The following is a 24,019-nucleotide window of genomic DNA, read 5'->3' on the forward strand; positions in this document are numbered from 1 at the left end:
AAAGATGGATGTTACTTTCATGATCATGTAATCTAAAATTAGCACTCTGTTGACTCTTGCTTGCTGGCTTTGATGAGGAAATCCACCATACAGACAGGTTCTCTCCCATAATACAAGTACTACGAGTTTTTACTGATGCATAACAAATTACCATAAATTTAGTGGACTAATACTACGTGTATTTATTATCTCACAGTTTTTATGGGTCAGTGGTCTGAGTACTGCTCCACTGGGTCCTCTGCTCAGGGTCTTGGAAGGCTGTAACCAAGGTGCCAGCCAGGGCTGTGTTCCAATCTGAGGTTCAGGTTCCTCTTCCAGGCTCACTGGATGCTAGCAGAATTGTTTCTTGCAGTTGTAGGACTGAAGCTTTCGGATGCTAAAGGCTGTCCACCATTTCCTGGCACATGGCCCTCTCCATAAATATGACAGCTGGCTTCTTCAAGCCCAACAGGTGAGCATCTCTGCTGTTTTGAATCTCTCTGGCTTCTTACCATGTCAGATTTTAGAGTCTCTTAGAAATGGCTCTCTGATTAGGTCATGGCTATTTAGGATTATCTCTTTTTTGCTTAATTTCAAGTCAACTGACAAGAAATTTTAATTACATTTGCAAAATCTTTTATCTTTTCCATATAATGTAATCTAAGCAAGGATGTGACATGCCATCATATTCACTGGTCCAACCCACATTCATGAGGAAGGGATTATTCAGAGCAGGTGAGAACCTTGGGGGTCATCTTAGATTTCTACCTACCACTATTGGCGTATGTTACTACCACCTATGAGCTTTACTTCCACTTGATTCCTATAGTTTATATTTTAGTATTTTTGCAATATCGTACCATCATTGCAATAGCCACTTTTTATTATATTTACCTTTAATAAAATAAAAATTCTACTAAATGTAACATTTACACAGACTATTAAGATTTCAAAATCACATATATTCTGAACTAACATCCTTACAACCCCTGTGCATGAAATGCAAAGATGAAGTTTCTTTTGTTCAAATGAGGCAATGGTCACTGTGAATGAAGAATAAAATGTTTTATTTACAAGCTAGAAGGGGGAAAATGAAGACAGTCGGCTCTACTGAGTAAGTAGTACCTGATAGCATAGACAAACAATGTTTCTATCAAAGTAGACCTGATATGGTTTGGATGTTTGTTTCCTCTAAATGTCACCTTGAAATGTAATCCCCAACATTGGAGGTGGGGCCTGGTAGGAGGTATTTAGGTCATGGGAGCAGATCCCTCATGAATGTCTTGGTGCTTTCCTCCCCCATAATGAGTGAGTTCTCACTTAGAGTTCATGTGACATCTGACTGGTTAAAAGAATGTGGCACCTCCTCTCTTGCTTCCTCTTCCACCTGCCATGTGACATGCCTGCTCCTGCTTTGCTTTCTTCCATGAGTAAAAGCTAACTGAAGCCTCACCAGAAGCAGAGCAGATGCCACTAAGCTTCCTGTACAGCCTACAGAACCATGAGTCAGTTAAACCTCTTTTCTTTATAAATTACCCAGCCTCAGGTATTTCCTTATAGCAACACAAAAATGGACTGACACAAGACTTAGCAGCTTTATCCTTCCTATTCTTTGTGGCAGAGCACTGTGTGACTGAACCAAACGTGGTTACTACTGTCAGTGCCACAGACAGTCGAAATGAGCAAGCTTAGCTATGTTCATCTCTCCTATGATGGTGATCTGTGGCATGGTCAAACACTCCAGATGATACCACATAATCTGCAACGTTTTCATGACAAGTCACTTCTCTGAAGAAAGGAGTGTGAAGCAAAGAAACTTCTGTGCTCAGTTTTCCACAGATGTACCATGTACACAGTTGCACTGAAATTTTTTTACTCAGGGGTAAATACATTTTGCATACTTCTGTATTTTAAAATTATACTTTTTGCCCCCATTTTGTGAATTGATAATGCCAAGAACCTCCAAATTTTATTAATACTCATTAATTTTAAGAATGGAACTGACCAGATACAGTTTATTAAAATATGTTCATTATAAACAATTTTACCTCCGCTTTGTGAAAAGTGCAAATACATCGAAAACTGTTACAGTGTCATGAGGTTACAAAGACTGCCTTATAAAATTATAAAGAAGTAAAATTGTTTAGTAAAAACCAAGAAATATCTTATTTCAATTTTCCACATATAAAAATATACTTTTTATTGCAACACTGAACACTTAAGGCCACAACACTTGAAGGAGAATTTGAGATACGCATATTTTGAAATGACATGTCAAAAATATTAGCATAAATAAATATCAAAACTGGTCACACTGATTGAGATCAAATAAAACATATTAACTTATATCTTTAAAAGACTACTATCAGAAACTTTCCTTCATAAGTTATAAGGTTTTTCAAGTATAAATGACAGTGTGCTTGGTGATGTGAAAACATAAATATATATTTAGAGTATTGTACAGGATTTTGATCTTCTCTCTGTGTTTGCTGATGGAATATTCTGATGATTCTCATTCACATGGTTCTGGTCGTCATCTTTATTACTGCTTTTAAAAATGATTTGATCTTCTATGGGTTTTATATCTGGGAGCGGCTCCCTGTTCAAGGGCACCCTTTTGAATAGAAAAAGCTAGGAAAAAACCACACACAAAATATTCATTTCCATAAATGAAATATTCACTTAACAGTATTTAGGGCTTATCATTTTCAACAAGCATGAACATGATTTCATCATCTCTTATGGGGTGCTACATGTACTATGGTATATTCTTAGCATCTGTTAGTATTTTTCCTTTCACCAAAATGCAGTCAGGATTCCACCCGAAAACAAGACCTTTCAGGGTCTAATATTCAACACAATCAACACCTTGGTGATATATTATCTTTTCCTTCAAAGAACAAATTTAATGTTTTACTTTGTTAAGTTATAAGAGGAAAATACATAAAAACTAGAATATTACCTATTGTAATTTTTAAATGTATCCAGGAGGGGTCATTTTCAGGACATGTCTGTCATTCTGAGTGTATGGTAGCTACAGTGAATTTGTATTGTAATATTCTGAAGTAGGATGATGTACCTCCCCATTCCTGTAGGCGAGAACTTCTAGCAAAAAGTTAGTGCTACCAAATGATGGCTGTGTGAGCCCTGTGTGTGGGTCTGAGTAGGCAGTCAAATATATGGAGCTTCTGTTCAAGGGAGGCTAGGGCTACAGATACACAGAATATAGATAATAGGTGAGAGATGAAAGTAGCCCCAATTATCCAGGGATTCCAGGCAGGTAGAAAAGAGAATGTAAGAAGAGACAAAAAGAGCAGAGTGAGAGGCAAGCAGAAGAGGAGCTAGCACCAAGGACCAAGGTTTGTAGGTACAAAATTGGGAAAACTGGGCAGTTCAGAAGTCAAGAGAGAAAAATACATCAAGAAGGGAGTGGCCAATAGGGCCACATGCAGAAGAGATCAAGAAAGATGACAAACGTTTCATTTGATTTAGGCCCTTTGAGAATGTAGCCAGAAAGAAAACAGGACTCTTGAAGAGTGATAACACAAATAATGGGTTTGACAAGATGCCAAAACAAAAAAACAGGAAACAAAAACCAGGTGAAAACTTGGCTCTTCCAGAAATAAAAAATGGTGCTAATAATAATAGCTTGCCTCTAGCTTTAAAGAATGGAGAAACTAGGGTAAAAAGTGGTAATCCAAAAAGTAAGAGTCTAGAAAAAGGATCTACGGATTGAAATGGACGAACTTCTGTCCCTGCTATGGTGAGGAAATACACAACTTGAAAAAGTCTACCCCTATAAAATACCAAGAAATGCTGATGAAGTATAAAAAATAGAATTTTATAATGTACAGGTAACCTCCCAAAAAACTAAGGGAAATATCGTTGTAGACCAAACAAGAAAGAAGGAGCAGAAAGTCTCAGAGGTGATTAAGAACTAAAATAGCATCTGCTGACTCATAACTTACACTTTTAAGTTGAAACAATTTGATCTCACAAAATGAGGGGAACTGGAACTGAGGCCCCTACATAATGTGAGGACTTTCTAAGTACTACGCCCTTAATATAAGTCTATCTGCAAACACTGTGGTCAACCCTTAACTGAGAAAGGAAATTACAGTGGTCCTTCAGTCACACCAGAGCTAACAGAAGCTAATGAAAACTCTCTATAGATAGACTTACTCTAACTCAGGCCTTCAAGGATTTCCACAAAAAACGTCCCAGTGAAACAAGAACTCACAATACAAATTTCAAAACACAAATGGAAACAAATCACCATTAGCAAGTCAGCCAAAGCAACACATATATTTAGACTCCTAAGAATGATACTGGAATTACTAAATACAGAACATAAACTTAGCATGCTTAAAGTTCTAGAATAAAAAAAAACTAAGCATAAAACAAGGCACTGAACTTAAAAGACCAGATTGATTTGAAAAAGAACAAAAATACAACTTCACTTAAAATGTGAAAGATGTGATCACTGAAATTAAAACTCAATAGGTGGGTTATATAGCCAAGTAAGTAGTCTCAGCTGAAGAGAAACTATGAAATTAATGAAAGCCCTGAAATTACCCAGAATATCACTTAGACATGGAGAACATGAAAGTGACAATAAAAGACACGTACCATAAAATAAAAAGTTTTATATCAGAATTTGAAAGGGGAAAGAGAAAATATTCAAATATATAATGAAAGAGAATTTTTAAAAATATGATGAATGACATGAATTCTCAGATTCAAGAGTCATAATAAATTCCAAGTAAGTTAAAATTAAAAACTGCATACCTGCTGGGCACAGTGGCTCAGGCCTGTAATCCCAGCACTTTGGGAAGCCTGAGCGGGTGGATCACCTGAGTTCAGGAGTTTGAGACAAGCCTGACCAACATGGTGAAACTCTGTCTCTTCTAAAAATACAAAATTAGTCAGGTGTGGTGGCACATGCCTGTAATCCCAGCTACTTGGGAGGCTGAGGCAGGAGAATTGCTTGAACCCAGGAGGTAGAGGTTACAATGAGCCAAGATCACACCACTGTACTCCAGCCTGGGCAACGAAAGTGAAACTCCGTCTCAAAAAAAAAAAAAAAATCCATACTTAAGCATCTCATAGTAAACTGAAACACATCAAAGACAATCTAAAAAGCAGCCACAGAGAAATGGCAGGTTATATACCAAGTTATCAGCAATTATACTAAAGCAAAATTATAGACAGCAATAATGGGAGCAGATACTAAGAGAAAATAGCTGTCAACCAGCCATATTATCATTTAAGAACTATGGTAAAATACAGATCTTTTTGAGTGAACAGAAACTAGAAGTTTTAATTGTCAACAGACATCTATAATAGGAACTTCCAAAAGATTTCTACAGAAAGAATAAGAATTCCAGAAGGGACATCTGAGTAAAAAAGTGGTATAAAAAATACAAATAACGTATGATTTCTGATGTTAAAAAATTTTAAACACTGGGTACTACAACTTTTAAAATAAGAAAGAAGGGGTGATAGGCAAGAAAATTATTCTAAGATCCTGGCATTATTTGGGAAAAATATAGGAAGACTGATGAGCTTTAGATTTTAGGTACATATGTTAAAAATGTCAAAGACAAAATCCAGCTGTATAGGCCATTTTTAAGAGACACATCTAAAGCATAAGTTAAAGTAAAAGGATGAATAAAAGATCATCATTCCAATGCTAACCAAAAGAAAGGCTATATTAAAAATATGCAAGGCCGGGCGCAGTGGCTCACGCCTATAATCCCAGCACTTTGGGAGGCTGAGGCGGGTGGATCACAAGGTTAAGAGATCAGGACCATCCTGGTCAACATGGTGAAACCCAGTCTCTACTAAAAATACAAAAATTAGCTGGGCATGGTGGCGCACGCCTGTAGTCCCAGCATCTCAGGAGGCTGAGGCAAGAGAATTGCTTGAACCCAGGAGGCAGAGGCTGCAGTGAGCCGAGATCGTGCCATTGCACTGCAGCCTGGGTAACAAGAACAAAACCCCGTTTCAAAAAAAAAAAAAATGCAGCATCACCTGAAATTCTTCAGGTTTTCGGGCCATAAAAACTCATATTAAGAGAGTTAAATTGTGTGAATCACCATATGAAAAGTAAAAGGAACAATTCAATACTTTGGTCTTAGCATTAAAAAGGATAATTCATTTCACTTACCTTCATTTTTTTCATGTCTTTGCTTGGTGTTGATCCTTTATTTCCTAGGATTTCTAATGAACGGCTTTTGGCATGATCAAGCATGTTTCCTACAATTGGATAATTCAGAAATACTACTTTTAACTAATAGGAAAAAGAAAAGACCTGATGCTCTCAGTGAAACTCTATGAACCCTGAGTTGTGGGACAATACTAAAAGGGCTCAGCACTGGAGTAGTGGACAGTATCTACACTGCATATTTCCTGAAAAGTTGAGTTAAAGTGAAAAGCCCAGAATGATCTCACCAAAACTGTCATTGTTTAGATGACCAATATCCAAATACTGCTACAAAGCTAACAGCAAATGTTACAGAACACTTCTGTAAAATACAAATTACTTTAAAAATTAACCTAGTTATGATTACATTCTTTGTACTCAAACAGACATTCTATTTTTTGGTGTTTCAAATTAATCCACATGTTCTATATCTGAATTATTATCTTTAAAGTATACTTGTAAGGCATATTCATTGTTTTAATTTTATATAATCAACTCCTTAAAGCTTATATTTAATTTCTTTGTAGCACTTTAGGCTATATGTTAAGAAGACTTAGAGGTGACATTTTTTTTAACACTAGCCTAAAATATTCTAAAACATACTACTCTTGTGGCAGAAGTTAAAAGGAACAGGATGAAGGAAAGTATTCTTTCCTCAGCTTAAGTTTAGATCTGATATCCAGTATTACAGATAGTTTTTTATGAGAACACAGTAAAATGCATACTGCAGTGTGATGGTGTGGAAACAATGTGGAAGTCATACTGCAGAAACACAGATGATCTGGGTCTAGATTATGTAGATTTCAAGAGCAATCACAGTCTCCCCTATTCCACAGCACCTGTTTTCTGATACTAATAGGTGGGCTTAGGAAAGAACTTCTCTTCAGTGTCTACAGTAAGATCAAAGACTCAGGTCTGGGCCCCTGGGAGGGAATAATTGGGTGACCAGTGTGGCTTTAGGCCAGCCCAGTTGTCCCAACTTGGTTAGGCAATGGAGTCTGGCAGTGCTCACTAGAAATATAAATAGGAATCTGGGGCAAAAGCTTGATTTAATAATATTGATCAAATAGAGAGAAAAAAGGTAGTAAAAGGGCTACTTAAATTCCTTAACACCAGCCAGGTGCAGTGGCTCACACCTGTAATCCCAGCATTTTGGGAGGTGAAGGCGGGCAGATCACTTGAGGTCAGGGGTTTGAGACCAGCTTGGCCAACGTGGTGAAAGCCCATCCCTACTAAAAATACAAAAATTAGCCAGGCATAGTGGCAGATACCTGTAATCCCAGCTACTCAGGAGGCTGAGGCAGAAGAATCACTTGAACTGGGGAGGCAGAGGTTACAATGAGCCAAGATTGTACCATTGCACTCCAGCCTAGGCAACAAGGGCAAAACTGTCTCAAAAAAAAAAAATTGTTAACACGTAAGCAGCAATGAATAATGCAAATATTTATATGTGAAGAAGCTGTGGTGGTTATATATATATATAAGAACAGCTGTGGTGGTTATATATAAGCCTGTATCACATATTTCATAGCTTTTTATGAGGATCATGTGACAGTAAAAACTATTAAAAGATATGTCAGCTTATACTTACCTAATTATGGCATATATACGTATGCATGTATGTATATATGTATGTTATCAAACGTGCTCATACCTTTTGGGTTTTCATTGTATTCACAAATGGCCCGTTTCTCTAGGTTGACTTTTTCTTTCTACAAACAATAATAAAGCAATATAACAACAAATAGTTTTGTGCTGGTCTAGAAAACTTAGTCTGAATCTTTAAGCATGTTCCAGAGTCTTCCTTTAGCTAATGACATAAACATGTGACAATTATTTCACTTTGCTGAGCTCTTGTAAAATGAGGAGCCTTAGATGCTCACTGATTGCAAATGTCCTCCTAGCTTAAAATTGTGTCATTAAAAAACCTGTATGATTCAAGAATTCTCCCCAAAGATTCATGAACACTAATCGGCATATGACTTGTCTCAACATTTTACAGTGTCAAATTAGTATTGAATGATTTCTATGTTAAAGAATCTTAAAGACCACCCTGACCTGAACTCATCAACGTTCCCTATAAACAGAACCATTTTCTCCTTCTGAAAGAAAATAATAACTGCTAGAATATTCTTTTTCCTAGTAAGAGGAAGGAGTCTTGGAAAAAGAAAGAACCAAGGAATACAATGACCTTTAGCAAAATATCAATTTGTAAATTAAAAATGTATGTACACAAAACATGTTTTACAAGTTCACATTCAAATAAAACGACAAGTATGTTTCACTGGTTATCTATGTTGGGAAAATAGGGAAGGGGAATGGAGCTAAAAGGGAATACATTTACATGAGAAGAGCCTTGCACAGACCAATGATGAGTGTTTCATCAACTAGAAGGTATGACTAACTCAGTGTTCTGCATAAGAGGTTCAAAAATTGAAAACAAAAATGAATCAGTACAATGTCATGCAGTTTGGGTTGCAGAATTCCATACTTCAGAAGTTAATCCAGAGTAGTGTTAGCAAATGAAAGATTTCAAACCTACCAACTATCTCCTAGCAAGGTCATTCTCAGTCAAAACTGCCAATGGAAGAGATTATGTTTTGGACATCTCTAGCCCCACTTTCAAGGTGATTTTTGCTTCCTTAGTGATATCTTCTCCTATTCCTTCTATATATACTTTTGTCTCGACTGCATCTTTGAAGAACTGATCACAACTTCAAATACTGCTGTGACCAGCTTTCATTCATTCACACATCTAAACATAAGCAAATGTGCATACACATACACACCCCATTTCTGCCACCAGTGCCAGGGCTCCTAACTGCACTTTCAGCATTTCAAGGACCAGGTGCTGAACTTCTTGTTAATTTCCCAACAGTGTACTATCCTGGCCCAGACCACTCTACTTCCACTCATGTAGGAAGCAGAATGCTACCAAGCAGCATTCTAGAAAGTGTGCTAGAGGGTGATCCAAGATGGCCAAATAGGAACAGCTCCAGAGTGCAGTTCCCAGCTAGAACAGCGCAGAGGGTGAGTGCTCACCACATTTCCAAACAAGTTGTCACTGCCCACATACCAGGAGATTCCTGGGCTGTAAAGCGCCATGAGTTTTCAGCGCGACAGTTACAGCCACTGCTGGGTCAGTGCACAGAAACTCACACAAGTCTGGGCAGCCATTTCGACTGGCACCTGGAACGCCTGGAAGACAGAGCCACACATTCAACTGAAAGGGAGGGGGCTGAGATGGGGAACCAGGCGATCGGGCTCGGTAGGTACCACCCCCACAAAACAAGAAATCTGAAACGTTCTGGATTGAGAGTCTCACAGCAAGCGCAGCTAGACCTAGGACTGTCCAGCTCAGTGGGGAGAAGGGTGTCCCCCACTACTGAAGCAGTCCGCCACTACCGAGGCAGATCACACAGCAGCTGGGCAGAGCCTGCAGCAGCTCAGCAACACCTCTGCTGGCAGGCTGTGACTAGACTACACCATGTGGGGCAGGGCATCTATGAAAAAAGGCAGCAGCACGACAGGAACTTATAAATAAAGCAGACCTTCCTGGGACAAAGCACCTGGGAAAAGAGGCAGTCATGAGTTCAGCTGCAGCAGACTTAAAGGTACCTGCCCAGCAGCTCTGCACAGAATAGCAGAGCTCCCAACATAACACCTGAGCTTCTATAAGGAACAAACTGTCTCCTCAAGCAACTCCCCATATACCCAAAGAGACATCTAATAAAGGAGAGCTCGGGCCAACATCTGGCGGGTACCCTTCTGGGATGAGCATAACAGAAGAAGAAACTGGTGGCAACCCTTGCTGTTCTGCAGCCCCTGCCAGTGATCCTCAGGCGACAGGGGTCTGGAGTAGACCTCCAGCAGTCCTGCAGCAGAGGGGCCTGACTGTTAGAAGAAAAACTAAGAAGCAGAAAGAAATAGCTTCAACACCAACAAAAAAGGACATCGACTCAGAGACCCCATCCGAAAGTCACCAACTACAAAGACCACAGGTAGATAAAACCACTAAGATGGGAAGAAACCAGCGCAAAAAGGATGAAAGCACCAAAAACCAGAATGCCTCTCCTCCTCCAAGGGATCATAACTCACCAGCTAGGGATCAAAGATGGATGGAGAATGATTCTGATGAATTGACAGAAACAGGCTTCAGAAGGTGGGTAATAACAAACTTCTCAGAACAAAAGAACATGTGATAACCCAATGCAAAGAAACTAAGAACCTAGAAAAAAGGTTAGATGAGATGCTAACTAGAATAAACAGCTTAGACAAGAATATAAGTAACTTGATGGAGCTGAAAAACACAGCACGAGAACTCTGCAAAGCATACACAAGTTTCAATAGCTGAATTGACCAAGCAGAAGAAAGGATATCAGAGACTGTAGATCAATTCAATGAAATAAAGCAAGAAGGCAAGAATAGAGAAAAAAGAATGAAAAGAAATAAACAAAGCCTCCAAGAAATATGGGATTATGTGAAAAGACCAAGTCTACATTTGATAGGTGTACCTGAATGTAATGGAGAGAATGAATCCAAGCTGGAAAATACTCTTCAGGATATTATCCAGGAGAACTTCCCCAACCTAGCAAGGCAGGCCAACATTCAAGTCCAGGAAATACAGAGAACACCACAAAGATATTCCTCAAGAGCAACCCCAAGGTACATAATCATCAGATTCACCAGGGTTGAAATGAAGGAAAAAATGCTAAGGGCAGCAAGAGAAAAAGGTTGGGTTACCCACAAAGGAAAGCCCATCAGACTCAGTGGATCTCTCGGCAGAAACCCTACAAGACAGAAGAGAGTGTGGGCCAATATTAAATATCCTTAAAGAAAAGAACTTTCAACCTAGAATTTCATATCCAACCAAACTGAGCTTCATAAGCGAAGGAGAAAGAAAATCCTTTATGGACAAGCAATTGCTAAGAGATTTCATCACCACCAGGCCTGTCTTACAAGAGCTCCTGAAAGAAGCACTAAACAAGGAAAGAAACAACCAGTACCAGCCACAAAAATGTACCGAATGGTAAAGACCATCAACACAATGAAGAAAATTTGTCAACTAATGGGCAAAATATCCAGCTAGCATCAAAATGGGATGATCAAATTCACACATAACAATATTAACCTTAAATGTAAATGGACTAAATGCCCCAATCAAAAGACACAGACTGGCAAACTGGATAAAAAGTCAAAACCCGGGGGGAGGACTCAAGATGGCGCTGTGAGAACAACCCAGGATTGGAGCTCGCGTTGAATCCGCAAACGGTGAGTCAGAGCTGCATTTCCAAACTGATCTTTGTTGCCCACAGAACGGGGAAACTCCCAAGTATAAAAAGACACGGGACGCCAGGCAGCTGGGGCGCCGGGGGCCGGCCCTACCCAGCAATCCCCACAGGGCGCGCTTGTCCGGGTGCCCTGTTGAACCGGCAACCTGAGACTTGAGAGGGCTGGACTTGAGACTGAACAAGACTTGGACAGTAGCCCAGCCCAGGGGATTGCAGGGACAAATCGTTTGGGATACCCAGTGGGACGAACAAAACCGCGAGTTCAAACTATCCCGAGCAGACGGTCCGGGACGAACAAAACCGCGATTTCAAACTATCCCGAGCAGACGGTCCGGGACGCTTTGTGGGGGAGGGGCGTCCACCACTACCGAGGCAACCAGCCCCAACTGAGATTCACGCCCACTGCTGACGCAGCCAGCCGTTGCCGAGGCAACCCGCCCCAACTGAGATACACGCCCACTGCTGAGGCAGCCAGCCGTTGCCGAGGCAACCCGTCCCTACTGAGATACACGCCCACTGCTGATGCAGCCTGCCGTTGCTGAGGCAACACGCTACAATGAAGAGACTACGCCGCAGGGCGTGGCGGAGACCACAGCAGAGCCTGCAGAAACAGGGCGAATCACACAACAGCAGGGCGGAGCCTTGGCAGCCAAACAGTGGCTAATCTGCCTTCTAGCTGGGCAGGACACCTCATCGAACATCCAAAAATAAAGCCCAAACCCCTCAACACAGAGCATTTGAGAAAAAAAAAAAAAACGGTTTTTTAATGAGCTCTGTTGCAGCAGAATCAAACATAGCAGCCTAACAGCCCTGAATGAACAACAGAGCGCACAGCTCAGCAATTAAGCCCCTATAAAGTACAAACTGTCTCCTCAAGCAGCTCCCTGACCCCTCTATATCCAAAAGACTGACATTAGGCAGGCATCATCCTGGGACAAAGATAGCAGAAAAAGAAACTGGTAGCATCCCTCGCTGTGCCACAGCTGCTAGAGGTGCACCCCAGACAAGCAGGGTCTGGAGCGGACCTCAGCAGTCGTACAGCGAAGGGGCTAGACTGGTAGAAGGAAAACCAAGCAACAGAAATACTTCATCATCAACATTCTGAGTGTCCACTCAGAGACCCAATCGAAAAGTCAGCAACTACGCAGACGACCAGCAGACAAATTCACAAAGATGGGAAGAAACCAGAGCAAAAAGGAGGAAAACACCCGAAACCAGAACACCTCGCCTCCTAGAAAGGACCAAAACTCCTCACCAGCAAGGAAACAAAGCTGGACGGAGAATGACTGTGACGAAATGACGGAATTAGACTTCAGAAGATGGATAATGAGAAACTTTTGTGAGCTAAAAGATCATGTATTAAATCAATGCAAAGAAACTAAGAACCTTGAAAAAAGATTTGAAAAAAGATTCGAGGAAATGATAACAAGAATGGATAACTTAGAGAGGAATATGAATGAATTAAAGGAGCTGAAAAACACAATACGAGAACTTCGCGAAGCAAACACAAGTTTCAATAGCCGAATTGACCAAGCAGAAGAAAGAATATCTGAAGTCAAAGACCAACGCAATGAAATAAAACGAGAAACCAAGATCAGAGAAAAAAGCGCAAAAAGGAATGAACAAAGTCTCCAAGAAATGTGGGACTATGTGAAAAGACCTAACCTACGTTTGATAGGTGTACCAGAAGGGGACGAAGAGAATGAATCCCAGCTGGAAAATACTCTTCAGGACATCATCCAGGAAAATTTCCCCCACCTAGCAAGACAAGCCAACACTCAATTGCAGGAAATACAGAGAACACCACAAAGATATTCCGCAAGAAGAGCAACCCCAAGGCACATAATCGTCAGATTCAACAGGGTTGAAATAAAGGAGAGAATACAAAGGGCAGCCAGAGAGAAAGGTCGGGTCACCCACAAAGGGAAGCCCATCAGACTCACAGCAGATCTCTCGGCAGAAACACTACAAGCCAGAAGAGAGTGGGGGCCAATATTCAACATCCTTAAAGAAAAGAACTTTCAACCCAGAATTTCATATCCAGCCAAACTGAGCTTCAGAAGTGAAGGAAAAAGAAAATCCTTTGCGAACAAGCAAGTACTCAGAGATTTTGTCACCACCAGGCCTGCTTTACAAGAGCTCCTAAAAGAGGCACTACACATAGAAAGGATCAACCAGTACCAGCCATTCCAAAATCACACTGAATGCTAAAGAGCTTCAACATAATGAAGAATCTACAACAACTAACAGGCAAAACAGCCACGTAGCATCAAAATGGCAGTATCCAATTCACACATAACAATATTAACCCTAAATGTAAATGGACTAAATGCACCAATCAAAAGACACAGACTGGCAAATTGGATAAAAATCCAAAACCCATCAGTGTGCTGTATCCAGGAAACCCATCTCACATGCAAGGATACACAAAGGCTCAAAATAAAGGGATGGAGGAAGATTTACCAAGCTAATGGAAAGCAAAAAAAAGCAGGAGTTGCAATTCTCATCTCTGATAAAATAGACTTTAAAGCAACAAAGATCAAAAGAGACAAAGAAGGCCATTACAGAATGGTAAAAGGATCAATACAACAAGAAGAGCTAACGATCCTAAACATATATGGACCCAATGCAGGAGCACCCAGATACATAAGGCAAGTTCTTAATGACTTACAAAAGGACTTAGACTCCCACACAATAATAATGGGAGACTTTAACACTCCACTGTCAATACTACACAGATCAACCAGACAGAAAATCAACAAGGATATCCAGGGCTTGAACTCAGACCTGGAGCAAGCAAACCTGATAGACATTTACAGAACTCTCCACCCCAAATCCACAGAATACACATTCTTCTCAGCACCACATTACACCTACTGTAAAATTGACCACATAATTGGAAGTAAAGCACTGCTCAACAAATGCAAAACAACTGAAATCATAACAAACAGCCTCTCAGACCATAGTGCAATCAAGTTAGAACTCAGAATTCAGAAACCGACCCAGAACCACACAGCTTCATGGAAACTGAACAACTGGCTCTTGAATGTTGACTGGGTAAACAACGAAAAGAAGGCAGAAATAAAGAAGTTCTTCGAAACCAATGAGAACAAAGACACAACGTGCCAGAACCTCTGGGACACATTTAAAGCAGTCTCTAGAGGAAAGTATATAGCAATAAGTGCCCATATGAGGAGAATGGAGAGATCCAAAATTGACACCCTATCATCAAAATTGAAAGAGCTAGAGGAGCAAGATCAAAAAAACTCAAAACCCAGCAGAAGACAAGAAATTACTAAGATCAGAGCTGAGCTGAAGGAGATTGAGACACGAAAAACCCTTCAAAAAATCAATAAATCCAAGAGCTGGTTTTTTGAAAAGATCAACAAAATAGACCACTAGCCAGATTGATTAAAATGAAAAGAGAGAACAACCAAATAGATGCAGTAAAAAATGATAAAGGGGAAATCACCACAGATTCCACAGAAATTCAAACCATCATCAGAGAATATTACAAACAACTCTATGCACATAAACTAGTAAACCTGGAAGAAATGGATAAATTCCTGGACTCCTGTGTCCTCCCAAGCCTAAACCAGGAGGAAGCTGAAACTATGAATAGACCAATAACAAGGTCTGAAGTTGAGGCAGCAATTAAGAGCCTACCACACAAAAAAAGCCCAGGTCCAGACGGGTTCACAGCCGAATTCTACCAGACACACAAGGAGGAGCTGGTACCATTCCTTCTAAAACTATTTCAAACAATCCAAAAAGAGGGAATCCTTCCCAAATCATTTTATGAGACCAACATCATCCTGATACCAAAACCCGGCAGAGACCCAACGAGAAAAGAAAACTTCAGGCCAATATCCATGATGAACATAGATGCAAAAATCTTCAATAAAATATTGGCAAGCCGATTGCAACAGCAAATCAAAAAACTTATTCATCATGATCAAGTAGGATTCATCCCGGGGATGGAAGGCTGGTTCAACATACGCAAGTCTATCAACGTAATTCACCACATAAACAGAACCAAAAACAAAAACCACATGATTATCTCAACTGACGCAGAGAAGGCATTTGACAAAATTCAACAGCCCTTTATGCTAAAAACCCTCAATAAACTCGGTATCGATGGAACGTATCTCAAAGTAATAAAAGCTATTTATGACAAACCAACAGCCAATATCATACTGAATGGGCAAAAACTGGAAGCATTCCCTTTGAAATCTGGCACTAGACAAGGATGCCCTCTCTCACCACTCCTATTCAATATAGTACTGGAAGTTCTAGCCAGAGCAATCAGGCAAGAAAAAGAAATAAAGGGTATTCAAATAGGAAAGGTGGAAGCCAAATTGTCTCTATTTGCAGATGACATGATAGTATACCTAGAAGACCCCGTTGCCTCAGCCCAAAAACTCCTGAAACTGATAAGCAACTTCAGCAAAGTCTCAGGATATAAAATCAATGTGCAAAAATCACAAGCATTCGTCTACACCAATAACAGACTTAAAGAAAGCCAAATCAAGAACGAACTGCCATTCGCAATTGCTACAAAAAGAATAAAATACCTTGGAATACAACTCACAAGGAACGTAAGGGACCTCTTCAAGGAGAACTACAAACCACTGCTCAACGAAATCAGAGAGGACACAAACAGATGGAGAAACATTCCATGTTCATGGTTAGGAAGAATTAATATCGTGAAAATGGCTATACTGCCCAAAGTAATTTACAGAATCAACGCTATCCCCACCAAGCTACCATTGACTTTCTTCACAGAACTGGAAAAAACCACCATGAACTTCATATGGAACCAAAAGAGAGCCCGCATAGCCAAGTCAATTCTAAGCAAAAAGAACACAGCGGGGGGCATCACACTACCGGATTTCAAACTATACTACAAGGCTACAGTAATCAAAACAGCATGGTACTGGTACCAAAACAGAGATATAGACCAATGGAACAAAACAGAGGCACCGGAGGCAACACAACATACAAACAACTATACAATCTTTGATAAACCTGACAAAAACAAGCAATGGGGAAAGGATTCCATGTTTAACAAATGGTGTTGGGAAAACTGGCTAGCCATGTGCAGAAAGCAGAAACTGGACCCCTTCCTGACACCTTACACTAAAATTAACTCCAGATGGATTAAAGACTTAAACATAAGACCTGGCACCATAAAAACCCTAGAAGGAAATCTAGGCAAAACCATCCAGGACATAGGAGTAGGCAAGGACTTCATGAACAAAACACCAAAAGCACTGGCAACAAAAGCCAAAATAGACAAATGGGACCTAATGAAACTCCACAGCTTCTGCACGGCAAAAGAAACAGTCACTAGAGTGGATCGGCAACCAACAGAATGGGAAAAAATTTTCGCAGTCTACCCATCTGACAAAGGGCTGATATCCAGAATTTACAAAGAACTCAAACAGATTTACAGGAAAAAAACAAACAAGCCCATTCAATAGTGGGCAAAGGATATGAACAGATACTTTACGAAAGAAGACATATATGAGGCCAACAATCATATGAAAAAATGCTCATCGTCACTGATCATCAGAGAGATGCAAATCAAAACCACATTGAGATACCATCTCACGCCAGTTAGAATGGCGATCATTAAAAAGTCTGGAGACAACAGATGCTGGAGAGGATGTGGAGAAAAAGGAACACTTTTACACTGTTGGTGGGAGTGTAAATTAGTTCAACCATTGTGGAAGACAGTGTGGCGATTCCTCAAGGCCTTAGAAATAGAAATTCCATTTGACCCAGCAATCCCATTACTGTGTATATATCCAAAAGACTATAAATCGTTCTACTATAAGGACACATGTACACGAATGTTCATTGCAGCACTGTTTACAATAGCGAAGACCTGGAATCAACCCAAATCCCCATTGATAATAGACTGGATTGGAAAAATGTGGCACATATACACCATGGAATATTATGCAGCAATCAGAAATGATGAGTTTGTGTCGTTTGTAGGGACATGGATGAATCTGGAAAACATCAACCTCAGCAAACTGACACAAGAACAGAAAATGAAACACCGCATATTCTCACTCATAGGTGGGTGATGAAAAATGAGAACACATGGACATAGAAAGGGGAGTACTAAACACTGGGGTCTATTGGGGGGGAAAGGGGAGGGCCAGTGGGAGGGGGAGGTGGGGAGGGATAGCCTGGGGAGAAATGCCAAATGTGGGTGAAGGGGAGAAGAAAAGCAAAGCACACTGCCATGTGTGTACCTAAGCAACTGTCTTGCATGCTCTGCTCATGTACCCCAAAACCTATAATCCAATAAAAAATTTAAAAAAAAAAAAAAAAAAGTCAAAACCCATCAGTGTGCTGTATTTAAGAAACCCATCTCATGTGCAAAGACACACATAGGCTAAAAATAAAAGAATGGAGGAAGATTTATCAAGCAAATGGAGAGCAAAAAAAAAGCAGGAGTTTCGGGGCCAGGAGCAGTGGCTAATGCCTGTAATCCCAGCACTTTGGGAGGCCGAGGCGGGTGGATCACGAGGTCAAGCGATCGAGACCATCCTGGTCAACATGGTGAAACCCTGTCTCTACTAAAAATACAAAAAATTAGCTGGGTATGGTGGTGCGTGCCTGTAATCCCAGCTACTCGGGAGGCTGAGGCAGGAGAATTGCCTGAACCCAGGAGGCGGAGGTTGCGGTGAGCCGAGATTGCGCCATTGCACTCCAGCCTGGGTAACAAGAGTGAAACTCCGTCTCAAAAAAAAAAAAAAAAAAAAAAGCAGGAGTTTCAATACTACTCTCTGATAAAATGGGCTTTAAACCAACAAAGATCAAAAGAGACAAAGAAGGCCATTACATAATGATAAAAGGATCAATGCAACAAGAAGAGCTAACGATCCTAAATATATATGGACCCAACACAGGAGCACCCAGATACATAAGGCAAGTTCTTAATGACTTACAAAGAGACTTAGACTCCCACACAATAATAGTGGGAGACTTTAACACTCCACTGTCAATATTAAATCAATGAGACAGAAATTAACAAGGATATCCAAGACTTGAACTCAGATCTGGACCAAGCAGACCTAATAGACATGTACAGAAATCTCCACCCCAAATCCACAGAATATACATTCTTCTCAGCACCGCATGGCACCTACTCTAATAAAACGGACCACATAATTGGAAGTAAATCACTCCTCAGCTAACGCAGAAGAACAGAAACCCTAACAGTCTCTCAGACCACAGTGCAAACAAATTAGAACTCAGAATTAAGAAACTAACTCAGAACCACACAACTTTGTGGAAACTGAACAACTGGCTCCTGAATGTCAACTGGATAAACAATGAAATGAAGGCAGAAATAAAGGTGTTCTTCGAAACCAACCAGAACTTAGACACAATGTACCAGAATCTCTGGGACACATTTAAGCAGTGTCTAGAGGGAAATTAATAGCAATAAATACCCACCAGAGAAGCAAGGAAAGATCTAAACTCGACACCCTGTCATCAAAATTGAAACAGCTAGAGGAGCAAGATCAAAAAAACTCAAAAGCTAGCGGAAGACAAGAAACAACTAAGATCAGAGCAGAACTGAAGGAGACAGAGACACAAACACCCTTCAGGAAATCAATAAATCCAGGAGCTGGTTTTTTGAAAAGATCAACAAAACAGACCACTAGCCAGATTAATAAAAAAGAAAAGGGAGAAGAACCAAATAGATGCAATAAAAAACAATAAAGGGGATAGCAACACTGACTCCACGGAAATACAAATTACAATCAGAGATTACTACAAACAACTCTATACACATAAACCAGTAAACCTGGAAGAAATGGACAAATTCCTGGACACTTGCACCCTTCCAAGCCTAAACCAGGCAGAAGTTGACACCTTGAACAGACCAGTAACAAGGGCTGAAATTGGGGCAGCAATTAATAGCCTACCAACCAAAAAAAGTCCAGGTCCAGATGGGTTCACATCTGAATTCTACCAGACGTACAAAGATGAGCTGATACCATTCCTTCTGAAACTATTCCAAACAATACAAAAAGAGGGAATCCTTTCCAAATCATTTTATGAAACCAAAATCATCCTGATACCAAAACCCGGTACAGACTCAGCAAGAAAAGAAAACCTCAGGCCAATATCCATGATGAACATAGATGCAAAAATCTTCAATAAAATACTGGCAAACCGACTGCAACAGCACATCAAAAAGCTTATCCATCATGATCAAGTAGGCTTCATCCCAGGGATGCAAGGCTGGTTCAACATACACAAGTCTCTAAACATAATCCACCACATAAACAGAACCAAAGACAGAAACCACATGATTACTTCAATAGAGGCAGAGAAGGCCTGCGACAAAATTTAACAAACAGCCTTTTATGCTAAAAACTCTCAATAAACTAGGTATCGAAGGAACATATCTCAAAATAATAAAAGCTATTTATGACAAACCAACAGCCAATATCATACTGAACGGGCAAAAACTGAAAGCATTCCTTTTGAAATCCAGCACTAGACAAGGATGCCCTCTGTCACCACTCCTATTCAAAATAGTATTGGAAGTTCTAGCCAGAGCAATCAGGCAAGAAAAAAAACCTTAAAGCGTATTCAATTAGGAAAAGAAGTCAAATTGTCTCTATTTGCAGATGACATGATTGTATATTAAGAAGACTCTATCATCTCAGCCCAAAATCTCCTTAAACTGATAAGCAACTTCAGCAGTCTCAGGATACAAAATCAATGTGCAGAAATCACAAGCATTTCTTTTTTTTTTTTTTTTTTGAGACGGAGTTTCGCTCTTGTTACCCAGGCTGGAGTACAATGGTGCCATCTCAGCTCACCGCAACCTCCACATCCTGGGTTCAAGCAATTCTCCTGCCTCAGCCTCCTGAGTAGCTGGGACTACAGGCGTGCGCCACCATGCCCAGCTAATTTTTGTATTTTTAGTAGAGACAGGGTTTCACCATGTTGACCAGGATGGTCTCAATCTCTTGACCTTGTGATCCACCCTCCCCAGCCTCCCAAAGTGCTGGGATTATAGGCTTGAGCCACCATACCTGGCCAGAAATCGCAAGCATTTCTATACACCAATAACAGACTAACAGAGAGCCAAATCATGAGTGAACTCCCATTCACAATTGCTACAAAGAGAATAAAATACCTAGGAATACAACTAACAAAGGATGTAAAGGACCTCTTCAAGGAGAACTACAAACCACTGCTCAAGGAAGTAAGAGAGGTCACAAACACACAGAGAAACATTCCATGCTCATGGTTAGGAAGAATCAGTATCGTGAAAATGGCCACACTGCCCAAAGTAATTTATAGATTCAACGCTATCCCCATCAAGCTACTAATGACTTTCTTCACAGAACTGGAAAAAACCACCTTAAACTTCATATGGAACCAAGAGAGTCCACATAGCCAAGACAATCCTAAGCAAAAGAACAAAGCTGGAGGCATCATGCTACCTGATTTCAAACTATACTACAAAGCTATAGTAATCAAAACAGCATGGTACTGGTATCAAAAAAGAGATATAGATCAATGTAACAGAACAGAGGCCTTGGAGGCAATGCCACACATCTACAACCATCTGATCTTTGACAAACCTGACAAAAACAAGCAATGGGGAAAGATTCCCTGTTTAATAAATGGTGTTGGGAAAACTGGCAAGCAGTGTGCAGAAAGCAGAAACTGGACCCCTTCCTGACACCTTACACTAAAATTAACTCCAGATGGATTAAAGACTTAAACATAAGACCTAACACCATAAAAACCCTAGAAGAAAACCTAGGCGAAACCATTCAGGATATAGGCATAGGCAAGGACTTCATGACTAAAACACCAAAAGCACTGGCGACAAAAGCCAAAATAGACAAATGGGTCCTAATTGAAGTCCAGAGCCTCTGTACAACAAAAGAAACAATCATTAGAGTGAACCTGCAAACAACAGAATGAGAAAAAGTTTTTGCAATCTACCCATCTGACAAAGAGCTAATAATATCCAGAATCTACAAAGAATTAAAACAGATTTACAAGAAAAAAAAAACCCATCCAAAAGTGGGAGAAGGATATGAACAGACACTTTTCAAAAGAAGACATATATGAAGCCAACACAAACATATGAAAAAAATGCTCATCATCACTGGTCATTAGAGAAATGCAAATCAAAACTATACTGAGATACCACCTCACACCAATTAGAATGGCGATCATTAAAAATCTGGAGACAACAGATGCTGGAGAGGATGTGGAGAAATAGGAAGACTTTTACTCTGTTGGTAGGAGTGTAAACTAGTTCAACCATTGTGGAAGACAGTGTGGAGCTTGCTCAAGGATCTAGAAATAGAAATTCCATTTGACCCACCAATCCCATTACTAGGTTTATATCCAAAGGATTATAAATCATTCTATTAAAGACACATGCACATGTATGTTCATAGTGGCACTGTTTACAATAGCAAAGTCCTGGAACTAACCCAAAGGCCCATCGACCATAGACTGGACAAGGAAAATGTGGCACATATACACCATGGAATACTATGCAGTCTTAAAAAATGATGAGTTCGTGTCCTTTGTAGGGACAAGGATGAATCTGGAAACCATCGTTCTCAGCAAACTGACACAAGAACAGAAAATCAAACACTGCATATTCTCACTCATAGGCAGGTGTTGAACAATGAGAACAGATGGACACGGGGAGGGGAGCATCACATACTGGGGTCTGTTGGAGGGGGGCCAAGGGAGGGACAGTGGGGGGAAGGGGAGGTCGGGGAGGGTAACATGGGGAGAAATGCCAGATGTAGGTGACAGGGGGATGGAGGCAGCAAACCACCTTGCCGTGTGTGTACCTATGCAACAATCCTGCATGATTTGCACATGTACCCCAGAACCTAAAGTACAGTAAGGAAAAAAAAAAAAAGAAAGTGTTCTAGAGACAAAGTTTGCCTGACTGACAAATTAGCCAAGGCCTTTCTCCTATGGCACATGAATGAAGATTATTCATGGAAGTATTTCTGATCCCAAAGGCAGCTGGTATTTGTCCTCTGCAGAAACCAGGGAACCCATATGTTTTCTCTCAGGATCTCAGGATTTAAGCACCTATCATCATACCTTTTTTTTTCATTATACCTTTTTAATGGTTTCAGCTGAGCTATCATTGGCTCTTTCTCCTCCTTCTGCTTTACTGTGGTCACCTGCAGAAACACTTTCATCATCTCCCACAGTTTTCTTCTGGCTTTCCAGATTTTCAACATTAATTTCCTCATCCACATCTTCTAGTTTTGCTTCTATAGTTTCAGGAAATTCATGATGCTGTGACAAAAATTGACCATCAAAAAGTAAGATCGTCTTTTTAAAAAACTAAAGATTTGATACTGTTGTTGTAAATGATTTATGTCATCTAACAAAAACATGAAATATTAATTCAAATATTGAAGCTGAAGAAATAAAATACTTCATAGCCCATGCCGAATACCAAGTTACTACATTAACAAGGATTTTATGCATGCCACCCTATTTCAATGATTAGTATTCCAAAATTCTTACTAGCACCTATGGCAAGGTTACAATGGAAAAAAGGTGAATATGCTTTCTTGATTGTCTGAGAGTGCGCTTAACCTTGAGAAAAGCTTAAAAAGCTTTGTCTACCGTAGCATTATAACATAATCATATCTACATATTATGTTCATTTTCCAAAATATAGGGATTTAGAATTACTTCAGAAGTACAATTCAGTGATAGTCATGAAGAAGGTAAGTATAATTATTTACATTCCAGGAAAAAAGATAAAAGAACATAGTAAATGGTTTGCTCATGGTTATTAAAAGCAGAAGGAAAACCAAACAGAGACAGAATTTGGTCTATCTGGCTACTGGCCAGCTAATCCAAATTATAAATGAGCCTGTCTATGGATTTGATTGATTGATAGTAAATCATGGAATGCTTAAGTACAGGCAGAAAATATTAGTTTTGGCCTTTATTCTACACTGAGATTTCTTTTTCATTCTTGTTGCCCAGGCTGGAATGCAGTGGCGTGATCTTGGCTTACTGCAGCCTCCGCACCTTCTGGGTTCAAATAATTCTCCTGTCTCAGCCTCCAGAGTAGCTAGGACTAGAGGCATGCACCACCACTCCCAGCTGCTTTTAGTAGAGACACGGTTTCACCATGTTGGCCAAGACGTTCTCCTGACCTTGTGATCTGCCTGCCTCAGCCTCCCAAAGTGCTGGGATTAAGGCATGAACCACTGTACCCGGCCTCTTTTTTTTTTTTAAACTTTCTTATTTTGGGTGAAATAGTCTGATTGTCATTAAGATATCAGATTTCTCATTAGATTCCCCCACCCGATACATTTCATTTACACACTTCACTAAAGTTATAACTTTATTTATAGTTTATTACAATTAAGTTTATTATAATAGCTTCTACAATATGTGAAGCAGTAATCAGTGCCATGTACTCCCTCAAATACCATTTGTACAAAGTTCACCTCGGCAATATTTGGCTCAGGCCATATCCCCTTCA

At 40.1% G+C, this 24,019-nt stretch overlaps 1 protein-coding gene across 6 annotated transcripts in view; it reads right to left on the reverse strand.

Annotated features, from left to right (window-relative positions):
* Positions 1–1,976: 1,976 nt before the first annotated feature.
* The window catches only part of RPGR (retinitis pigmentosa GTPase regulator), a 72,866-nt gene continuing 50,823 nt past the window's right edge, over positions 1,977–24,019 (reverse strand). For all 6 annotated transcript variants that reach the window (XM_078362747.1, XM_078362746.1, XM_078362749.1 and 3 more), the window contains 4 exons: positions 22,627–22,809; positions 7,839–7,896; positions 6,149–6,237; positions 1,977–2,610 (listed from right to left, as the gene is read on the reverse strand). In XM_078362747.1, coding sequence (XP_078218873.1) covers positions 2,428–2,610; positions 6,149–6,237; positions 7,839–7,896; positions 22,627–22,809 — 513 coding nt within the window. In that variant the 3' untranslated portion in view covers positions 1,977–2,427. The remainder of the gene's footprint in view (positions 2,611–6,148; positions 6,238–7,838; positions 7,897–22,626; positions 22,810–24,019) is intronic.

Source organism: Callithrix jacchus, chromosome X (assembly GCF_049354715.1).
Source record: "Callithrix jacchus isolate 240 chromosome X, calJac240_pri, whole genome shotgun sequence".
Classification (NCBI taxonomy): Eukaryota; Metazoa; Chordata; class Mammalia; order Primates; family Cebidae; genus Callithrix; species Callithrix jacchus.